Below are 10,191 nucleotides of genomic sequence, written 5' to 3'. Positions count from 1 at the left end.
CACTGCTCTAAAGCTTTGAGGACAAGTCAGAAAATCATTCTAAATGTAACCCAACGCGAATACTGTATAAGTTACCAAAAATGTAGATCAAATTTCCCACTTATAAAATAATTTGCAACACATTTGGGTGCAATAATAAAACTTTAACTAACTTCTTTGAAGAGCAAGCTCAGAAAAGACCCAATATATATATATATATATATTTTATACATATAGGATTTTGTTTATTTCAATTTATATATAATATCAATTAATCTGGGCCTCACTATATTGAAAATGGTTTTAAGCCATGACTTAAATATAAAATTATTTTAATGTGATATAAAAATTTGAAAATTACTAAACATGAACTTTGTTGGTGAACTTGTGTATTAAACTTTTGCAGTGTCATTAAGGGCAAAAAAAAGGCAGCATGTTTCCCTAAAATAAGCTTGTATGATAACTCAAAATCTGAAAGAAAATCAATACAGACAAAGGATTGTGGCAATGAAAATTGGAAAAATAAAAATGATCAATTAAAGCTCACAAGCTTACACATGCACACAGACATGCAAGCACACCCAATTGCTGTCTTTCGCTCTCACTCTTTATCACACACACACACACACACACACACACACACACACACACACACACACACACACACACACACACACACACATGCATACAACTAAAAAAAGAATATAAGCCAAATAAATATTGGTAAAATACAATACTGACGTGTAATTTACCCAAAGTTCATAAAACAAAACAAAGGGCGAGATCACACTGGATCAAAATGGAAAAGCATGCAGAAGTCCACTGCTCTAATGTAGCTTCACTCCTACCAGACTACAAAATAGGAAGAAAAAACAGAAAAAGATAGAGAGATAGAAATAGCGGCCCCTGTCCTGAGCAGTTATAGCCACCTGGTCAGCCAGGAGTAACTGATTCCCCACACCACAGGGCACAGGGTGCTTCCTTCAGTGGCAAGTTTTCTTCTAACCCTCCATCTTTATCCTGCATTCCAAGAGGGAAGAGGAGAATGAAGGATTGGTAGAAATTAAATCAGGAAAGGTGGTTAGGGCTGTGAGTGCCCCCTCACTTTAATTCAGTAGGTCCAGTTCTAGATGAGGAACAAGGATGACAAAAGGGGTTTGAGAATGCTGTTAGCATATGTGAAGATGGGGGAGGAGGTATGTGTGCAAAAACAGTGTGTGGGCTGAGGATGGACCGGGAACTGAGGGTGCAGAGTGAGGCATGACAGGTGCAGGATGGGGGTCAGAAAGCCGATCTTCTTCTCCAGGCTTATAGGGCCTGTGTTTTGAGCTCGATGGGTTCTCCCCTGGTTTCCTGCTGGCCATCAGTCTCTGGAGGCCGGGTGCCCTTCAGTGTGGCAAGCCTCTCGGAAAGACCACGCATACGTGGGAATAGCATGAAGTCATACAGCAGAGCACCCATAGCACCGCCAATCATGGGTCCCACCCAGTACACCTGGAAAAGACAGAGAACAGTCAAATGTTGAGTCTGAGGTAGTCACACTTCTATGGTTGCACAAATTTGTAGTTATAAAATATCCACAGATCTTACCCAGTGGTTAACAAAATTCCTGACCAGAACAGCTGGGGCAAAGGACCTTGCTGGGTTCATTCCTGCTCCAGTGTAGTACATCTAAGTAACACACAGAGAACCATTCAGGAATAAAACTATACATATATCTATCTGAGGTGTGACAGAACACACATCCTTGTATGAACCATGAGAGCAATTTTTACACCTTGGGATAGCCCTTACCCCAAGAAGATGCCCCATGAGCACAGAAAAGCCAATGGCCAAGGCAGCAGAGCCCATGCGTCCATTGCGCCTCTCATCTGTCACAGCAAAGACGCAGACGACAAGCTGGAGGGTGAGGAAAACCTCCATTGTTGTGGCCATGCCCAAGCTGACGCCTGGCTGCAGCTGTGACAAAAGGAAAGAGCCATGAAGTGAAAGATGTGAGCTCATAAATTTAAAATCCACACATATGGCTAGAAATCTGAATGAAAACTGAAAAAATAAATACAATGTTTGTGATGCAAATACATTAGGTTTTTTTCTTACCTTTTTTCATTTCTGTTATTGTTATGTTTACAATATATTTCGTTAACTAAACTTAATTCAGTAATTTATCTTAGTTTTAAAATTTGTAAAAGCATCATGTAACATCTGAAGTAATGTAGAAGTAATAATGAATGTGGAATATTCCAGTAATTTTCGGGTAATCTTACCATGTTCAGAGCCAGGTTTCCTCTCATGTTGTTGGGTGTAACCCCATACAGCACAGCAGCGCCGGCCAGTGCTCCAAGACACTGGGCCACGATGTAGAAGAAAGCACGAAACAGAGACATCTGAGATCCGATCAGGTAGGCAAAGGTAACAGCTGGGTTGATGTGTCCTCCACTGATGTGACCGATGGACTGGATGAAGGTGGCAGCCGCCAAGCCAAAGCAAAAGGCAACATGAAGAACATTGTGTGGCCCGGTGGTCCAGCGGAGGGCTGCCCCCATTCCAAAGAATACAAAGAACATGGTGCCGTAGAACTCGGCAAACACCGCCCGCCAGAAAGACATTGACCTGAACTCCCACATGGTGGCACAAGGTCAAAAGGTAAACTTCTAAACAGTGGAGGGATGGAAAGTCAACAGAAAAAAACTAACTAATCAGCTAAAGGGAGAAGATGCTTCTCCACACTTGAAACCAAAAAATACAAAGCAAAAAATAACAAAAAATGCCCTCAAACAGGAACTGCCTCTCTAAAGCTAAATGCTACAAAACATAAACTGCTCAACATGTAACTGAGAATAATTTGCTGCTCTTCCTTCTTAATTCTGATTTCTGTCATAGAAAGCTCCTGTGTGGAGCAGTTCGCCAGTCTCTGTGCATCTATGTGCCAAGCCTGCTGGTTGTTAGTAGAGGAACATGGATGGACAAACGTTAAGCATGTCCTGCAGACATTCAGCCTCTTTATCAGAGCAGGGGGAGCTCAGAGGCCTTTTTATAACACCCCAGGGCCACCGTAGTACCACAGAGCCCAGGGGAGGGGTCAGTGCACAATACTACAAATCAAAACAAAGTCATTTAACCCTTCTCCTGCCTTGCCTTCTTCTGAATCCAGACTTGCAGTTTGCAAGTTTAAAAGATGGAGATTAAAATCAGTAAATCTGAAATAAGGTCAACAATAGTCCTGTGCTAAACACAAGAAGATGATTTGGAGCATCTGACATTGCCCAGCTTTTAATGGGTTTAGCTTATCATTTATTTCTCTTGTAGCTGTGGAGATCTTATAGGTAAGACTGCAAAAGTCTGGTTTAAGCATTAACCAAAGACACTGATAGAAAAACATCATTCGTGGCATCAGCTCTCTCTCAGGACAATTCTTTTTCTCTCTGAACACAGAAAGGTGGTGGCCTATATTCAGCAGAACCTGTGAGAGGAAAGAAAAGCACTGAGAGCTATGAGATTTTGCTTGGTATCCAACCATTCAGATATCTCTACATGAACAAAATCAATAAGCTTACATTGTATTATCTCAGTGAAAGTCCTTAATTTTCCTCTTACTGACTCAGTTGTAATGCATATTTACTCAAATCAAAGCTGCGATTCATAAAGCTCGAGTAAATTCTCAATTTCTCCACTGGTATAGTTTAGGTTTGTGGCAACAGAACTGATTAGACAGAGTTTTACATTGTATGTGGTGGATTGGTTTGGAGGCTCAGGTTGGATAAAGCGGTGGAAAATCCATGGTGGCAGGGGAAGAGGGAAGAGCAGGCCTGGCATTGAGCATCTGCACTGGAGCATCGTGCTGACCAGGGCAGCTACAGGGATGGCTGCAGCGCTCTGAAAGGTTTATGCTGAGCTCACTACTTTTGTCCTTTCATGCATGGAAACAAAACGCTGGCAGTAACAGTTTCTGCTAGTTTCTATGATCTGTTTGTCTTGCTCTCACTGTTGAATGTGCAAGTTCCCTTTTCCATTGGCAAGAGTGACTAAATAAATATTATTTAAACCTCTGTGCTGTAAATGTGGAGTGAAACAAAAAAGGGAACAAATAGAACAAACAGAAATGTTTCATTTTTAAATGCCTGGAAGAGTAAACCTGCAACTGTTTATTTCAATGAACAGTTGCAGTGATGGTGAAAAAAATCTTCTTAAAAAAAAGAAGTTTAACACTACTGATCTGCAACTAACAGTTTGCTAGTTGGGGCATCTCCATTGTTTTGAGTATTATGTCCTTCTCGTGACTCCCTAAGCCACCTATTGTGGGTATAAGCCCACAGTTTAGTTTTACAGTGGAGGGTGTTGAAAAGATGCTTGCATTGTGTTTTCCTGCTCCCCAGGTCCAGACTGCTGACGCAAACATAACATGCAACCCCTAAACATCTCACACTGGATTAGATGCTCTTTCCTACACCAGCCAGTGTGAAAACATACGCTGCAGAACACAGTAAAAACTGAGGCAGGTGCTTGCAGTGCAAAAGATAATTATTCCAAGTTAAGCATTTATATAAGAAACTCTTTTATGAATTTTTGGATTTATGAAGAGTTTCATCAATTTAATCCAGTTACTGTTAATCAGTGTTGATTGTAGGACAGATGAGCATTGCAGAACGAACACACAAAAATCACACTTATATACACAGAATGGGGATTTTGGGGTTCTATTTCCACATTTTTCCTTCCTTTTTTAAAAATCTGTCTTTAATACAGAGGCAATGGGAAACCCCTGAAATTCCCATTTTAAGGTTAGAGGTAAATGCAGTGACATTAGCACAACACAGTGGCCACATAGAGACATTTCACAATTGATGTAAAGCAGTTCTTGGAGTCACAATTTTCATGATTTTCCTTTTTTCAAAACTAACATGCCGACGTGCACATTTAATAAGATTGCTAAGCTTTCCTCCCTTTAGATTATGGCCTTAACATGATTCCTTTTCTTGTGTATTGCCAGTATCAACAGTGGAAGGCAAAGTCCAAAGTCCTCACTCCATGTAGCAACTTTGTGAAATGCAACTGAAGATTTAAGGACGAGATAAATAATTGAGAGGTTGTCAGTTCAATATGAAATGTGGTTACAGTGGGAGCTCACTAAGGAAATCTGTATCTAGTGAAGGTTTTTTTTTTTCTGATAGATACCTTTAACCAGGCATCTAATATGACAGGCAAGGGAAAACCAGCTGAATGCTGGGAAACATTTATGCAAGGCTTGAGCAGGTTATTTCACCCTCTATTGCTGAAAATTGAGTGATATTGAGTTGGTTTGTAGCCGGTATAAACAGAACAGTAACCAGGAGTTGTTACAAGTTTATTAGAAACGTTTAGTCAGTCTCACTGCATATGACAAACAGAGAAGTGTTTGACATTCGATCAAACACACAAAGCTTCCAAAGGATATTTCTGGTGAATGTGATAAACATTTATAACCTAAGTTGATAACTTTTAGTAGACTATAAAACATATCCGTTCTTGCTTTAGTGGGCATATGGAAGATTTTTTTTCATACACCTGCTACAATGGTGTTTTGCAAGGTGACACTTAAGGAAAAAAGACTCACCTTTTCCAAAGTAAGGCTATATAAAAATGATGTAGCACTCCACTACCAAACTTTCAACACAAACTTTAAGTTGCACAAGCATTTCTGTTTATTTTAAATGTGGAAACATGTGGAAAACCCATTGAAAGCAGAACTCTTGCCTTTTAAATTAACAAACATAAGTGCAATTTACAATACAAACATTAAAGGGGGGAAAAAAATCTGTCATTAAAAAAATCTCATTTTTTTTGGAAAATAGGCATTGTGAGGGTTTTTTTTTCTATTAGAAATCACAACATTTAATACGTTATCTGACATCGCAAAAAACAGAGAGAGAGAGAAGGTGTAAGACATCAGCACATCCCATTACAGTCATTTAAGTCAAGGAACAATAACATTTTCATTTGAACAGAATTGTCCATGCAGAACAAAACAGCAAAGCACAGAACTGTATGTTGCTATGGATGTCTGTGCTTGTCTGTATCCAACAGTCACTCCCTGTCACTCCCTTGAGGAGCTTCGCTTTGGAAACTGCGTGGAGAGATTCTTCTCAAACGTGGCTGCCAACTCATGTTTTGTCTCTCTCGTCAACAGACTTATAACTCACTTTGAGAACTACTGAGGTGGCAACCATGTCTGTTTACTCAAGGTCTGGCATTTCTGGAAGAAAGTTCAAAACACAACATTTGTAAGTATGTGATTAGATCTGAATGCCAACTGTCAGCAAATGATCAACCAGTTTAAATTAATAATAATTGATGGTAAATAAGATGAGCAATGACGCTACAAAGGTCTCAAAGGATTTTTGAATGAAGTCATATTTAAGCTAATACCTAGAGAGGAACACTAGTGATGCAAAATGTTAACTGTCCCTTTAAAGAGGGGTTCAGTGACATCTAGTGACATCTAAGTTTCATATTAGAATAATTATGTTATGTTGGCATGAAAACAAATGAAAGTTTTCCCTGTCTACATATCCTGTGGGGATAAGTGATAATTTAATAGTAATTATAAGACAGCTCTTTTAAAATTAATACTTACTTTCATCATCACTGTCTGCTGAATCATGCTGGAAAACAAAACAAAAAACCATTAGAAATCTTCATCCATTGCTTTCCCTGGTAAATTCCACTTCAACGAATCCTCCACACATTAATTTAGTAAATCGTATGAATTGTATAAAAGAAGAACTACAAGCATACGTGCGTCTTTAAAATCATACCTCGTCGTCTGCACCATCTAAATCGGGTAGATCATCCCCACCCATGCTGTTCATCATCTGGAGAAAATCACAAGTGACATTCAACACATCTGTAAATCTAAACATTTTCACATTTTAAACTCTTAACTGTTTGACACCATTACCTCTGAGAATTTGTCAAAACTTGACAAGTCTTCATCCGAATCATCTTCCCAGTCTTTCCAGTTATTGAAATCCACGCTCAACCAGTTGCACTAAAGGAGAATTGATTTATGTGCTCAAACAAATCATTATTTGATATGTAAATCAGTGTACAGCTGTGTTTTTTATTAATGATTACACCCATCTCTTAAGTTAGAATATGCTAGATAAAATGCTAGATAATTAGCTTTTCTAAAACAAAGATTTGTGATGCTTTTAAATTTACTTAAATTAGTTAAAGAGCTAAATACTTGATGAGATTTACAAGTAGCAGTAATTTCATTTCTGACACATTTGTACCAATAAATGTCAAACTGATGAGTTTGTTACCTTTGTCTTGTCTTTGGTAAGCCGTGGCCATGACTTCCCAGCCTCTGCTTTTCGTAAACAGCACAACACAGACCTGTCAGTGCGTCTGTGCTTAGATTCCTGTGTGTTAGAGAAAATATTTAATGTCTTTGATGGAATAAAACACAATTTTATACTGCAACTATGTCTGCAAATGACTAGCTTACTTTGGGGTCAATCTCCCCAAAAAGCTCCACTGCATTTTGATGTTTGATTTTTTCTGTTCCACTGGCACAGCTGAAAAAAAGAAAAAGAAAAACCGAATAATGATTCTGAATTTACACCTAACAAATGTTTTCATTACTTGGCTCTTATACTAAAGCTATGGTTTCTTATTATAATAACCTTCAGGGATTAATGAAGTTTTTTTCATTTCATTGCTTACAAACACCTCTGAATGTGTGCGCATCTAGGGGGCTAAACTGTGAGATTTTAAGAAATTTCTTTAACAGAGTAACATTTTCCACTTGTAAATTTTGGTTACTTCAATTACGAAAACATCTTTATCATGAAATGTCATTTCATCACTCAGTTTTTATCGAGACTTGAGGAGACTTGTGTGCAAGCTGACTGCATTATTTTTTTTTACATTAATTGCATTACTGCTTCTCCCCTTATTTGGCAATATCAGCAGCTTGGTGGCAGTGATGTTAAGTTTCACTGGGCTGAAAAGGTTAAGATTTCTGACAAGCATGTTTTACAACAGGGATGTCCTCCATGGCCACCTGCAGTTTTTGATGCTTCCCTGCTCCAAAACGCGTGATTTAAAGCAAATGGCTTTAACAGCTTGTTGTCAAGTTCTGTGCAATGACCCAATGACATCCCCGCTTTACAACTGTAAATATACTGCAAAGGTTACAGTGACAAACTTATTCTGGGACAGTGGCTACTATTGATTGCATTGTTATCTGCATGCATGCATCTTAGATGCACATAATAATGTTCTTTGTATAGTTCCAAGAAATAAAGTCTTATGATACTGTATCAAACTTATGCATTTTGAGACATGAAGTGGGCATTCCTGGATTGGACCTAGATCATATCTTTTGCTACTTCTGGAATATTGAACAAATTTCCTGATGCTTTTTAGGAAACTGGCACACACAGTTAACTGACTTATCTGTTTTTTCAATTAGCTTGGTTCTGCCAAAATAATTGGGATGAGCACAATTTCCTGCCTTTTAGTTGTGCACAAACCTTTTGAACAACAATCCACAAAAACAGTCTATGCCTCAGATTAGGTAGACTTTCTTTTAAAGATCTCGCTTGAAGCTCAGCATTGATTTAAAATGATTCTCATAAATGGGACTATTATTCACCATACTTTTAATGCAACTTACCTAAAATTAAATTTTGACTTGTCAAAATTAACTTGCACATCTTTGCTGTCCTCCACGCAGAACTCTACAAAAACAGAGTCTCGTCTGTCATACCATTTAGCTGTTGCAGGCTGCCTAGTGACAATAAGTAGAAAGAAGAAATTAATTACACTTGATCAACACAATATACAGCAATCTATGTGTAATTCTATGTCAGGTGGTGTGTATTTATTACTGAATAGTATATCACTTATTACTGAATAGTATATCACATATTACTGCGGTGGTCATTCTGCTCTGATGACTTGAATGTATAGGGTGTACTTCACCTGAGTCATTATGAGGAAGAGTAAAGCTTAGTTGCACTGATTATCATAGGACTTCACGCAGTTTTTCCCCTAAATAAAAGCGTAAACTTCCATGCGGGAAAATCCTTAGATTAAGCTTTAAATCAAGGCACCTGCCATCAAAGCAGAGACATCAGGAAAACTATGACATTCTCACACAGGAGTGAATGGTGCAAAACTGCAATTATTTCAAGCTACATGATTACTTATACGTGAATCACACTAAAGAAGTAAAAGTATGAATGTCATGTATTACAAATACCACTTACAAAAGGTGTGGAGGCTGAGGTTTTCCTTTGTTAACATAAAAAGAAATTTTATGGACACGACACCGTGACTTTTCAGAGCAGCTAACTTTACCCTAGTCACGTTAGTTGACATTAGCCTAAGAGCTAACAACAAATGAGCTGGTGTAAAGCGCACATACAAAGCCAGCCAGCCCTTTAAGCTGAAGACATGTAGTGCTGTATTATATTAAACTGACAGAGACTAATTTATAGAGGAATCTGACGACGTGCGATGGTTTTAGTCCTATAATGTTGAGTACAGTTGCACTGCTGAGGCCAACTCGTGTGCTAGCTGAGTTGGCTAATGTTAGCTAGTTGATCCGCATTATATCATTTAAAACACTTGTGGTTGGTTAGCTACGATAGCAGCTAAACAGTAAATTAAACACTTACATTTTCACCGTTTCAGAAATAAAACTCCCTCGTCGGATCACGATATTAATACTAGTGTTATCTAGCAATGAAGCCGGCAAAAATGATTAGAGACCGAAACAGTTAACTCAGAGGTTTACAACAGAGGTGCTGGTACGTCTCCAAACATCGCGTGTTTTCCAGGCTCTCTCGTGACGTTGCGTTTTACCCACGTGCTTGGAGCTTAGGCACCGCACGGTGCGAGATAATTCTGGAATGACTGTGCTCAATGTCAGAGCAGCACAACAGCACCACCACCAGACTTGTTCCACAATTACCACAATTCAGTTAAATAATTCAGTTATCTGATGATAACGACTATCTCGTTAAAACAGCCATGAATAGGAAGCACTAAAATATGCTACAAGTTTATAGTAGCTGATATGTTTGATGTTTATTTTATTTTTCATTTATTTGTTTGTTTATTTATTTATTTAACACCAAGCTTGTGAGTTGCAGACGTTGTGTGTCACTTTCCATTTTTTTATATAGTCAGGTCAAGTTCAAATTTATATACAAGGTCGAA

The 10,191-nt window shown here is 38.4% G+C and overlaps 2 protein-coding genes across 2 annotated transcripts; both read right to left on the bottom strand.

The window, feature by feature from the left end:
* Window positions 1–1,287: 1,287 nt before the first annotated feature.
* mipa (major intrinsic protein of lens fiber a) lies at window positions 1,288–2,606 on the bottom strand. Its single transcript, XM_042003853.1, has 4 exons — window positions 2,247–2,606; window positions 1,774–1,938; window positions 1,570–1,650; window positions 1,288–1,473 (listed from the first exon to the last, which is right to left on the bottom strand). Exons 1-4 carry the CDS (start codon window positions 2,604–2,606, stop codon window positions 1,288–1,290), a joined length of 792 nt encoding a protein of 263 aa, XP_041859787.1.
* Window positions 2,607–5,306: 2,700 nt separating this feature from the next.
* ptges3a (prostaglandin E synthase 3a (cytosolic)) lies at window positions 5,307–9,839 on the bottom strand. Its single transcript, XM_042004720.1, has 8 exons — window positions 9,648–9,839; window positions 8,642–8,755; window positions 7,469–7,538; window positions 7,284–7,382; window positions 6,917–7,006; window positions 6,774–6,830; window positions 6,593–6,620; window positions 5,307–6,211 (listed from the first exon to the last, which is right to left on the bottom strand). Coding segments are annotated over exons 1-8 (480 nt in total). The 5' UTR covers window positions 9,650–9,839; the 3' UTR covers window positions 5,307–6,191.
* Window positions 9,840–10,191: the final 352 nt, after the last annotated feature.

Source organism: Melanotaenia boesemani, chromosome 13 (assembly GCF_017639745.1).
Source record: "Melanotaenia boesemani isolate fMelBoe1 chromosome 13, fMelBoe1.pri, whole genome shotgun sequence".
NCBI classification, from domain to species: Eukaryota; Metazoa; Chordata; class Actinopteri; order Atheriniformes; family Melanotaeniidae; genus Melanotaenia; species Melanotaenia boesemani.
The sequence above is the reverse complement of the archived record's forward strand: the minus strand, read 5'-3'. Positions and strand labels throughout refer to the sequence as shown.

What these genes read in the sequence shown, in the direction of transcription:
- mipa (XM_042003853.1), bottom strand. Translation starts at nt 2,606, where the DNA reads ATGTGGGAGTTCAGGTCAATGTCTTTCTGGCGGGCGGTGTTTGCCGAG. An exon ending in TCATGGGGCATCTTCTTGGG is followed by an intron (nt 1,651 to 1,773) that starts GTAAGGGCTATC and finishes TGTGTTACTTAG; the next exon opens with ATGTACTACACTGGAGCAGG. An exon ending in GGAATTTTGTTAACCACTGG is followed by an intron (nt 1,474 to 1,569) that starts GTAAGATCTGTG and finishes TGTCTTTTCCAG; the next exon opens with GTGTACTGGGTGGGACCCAT.
- ptges3a (XM_042004720.1), bottom strand. An exon ending in AAGTCAAAATTTAATTTTAG is followed by an intron (nt 7,539 to 8,641) that starts GTAAGTTGCATT and finishes TCTTTTTTTCAG; the next exon opens with CTGTGCCAGTGGAACAGAAA. An exon ending in TTGGGGAGATTGACCCCAAA is followed by an intron (nt 7,383 to 7,468) that starts GTAAGCTAGTCA and finishes TCTAACACACAG; the next exon opens with GAATCTAAGCACAGACGCAC.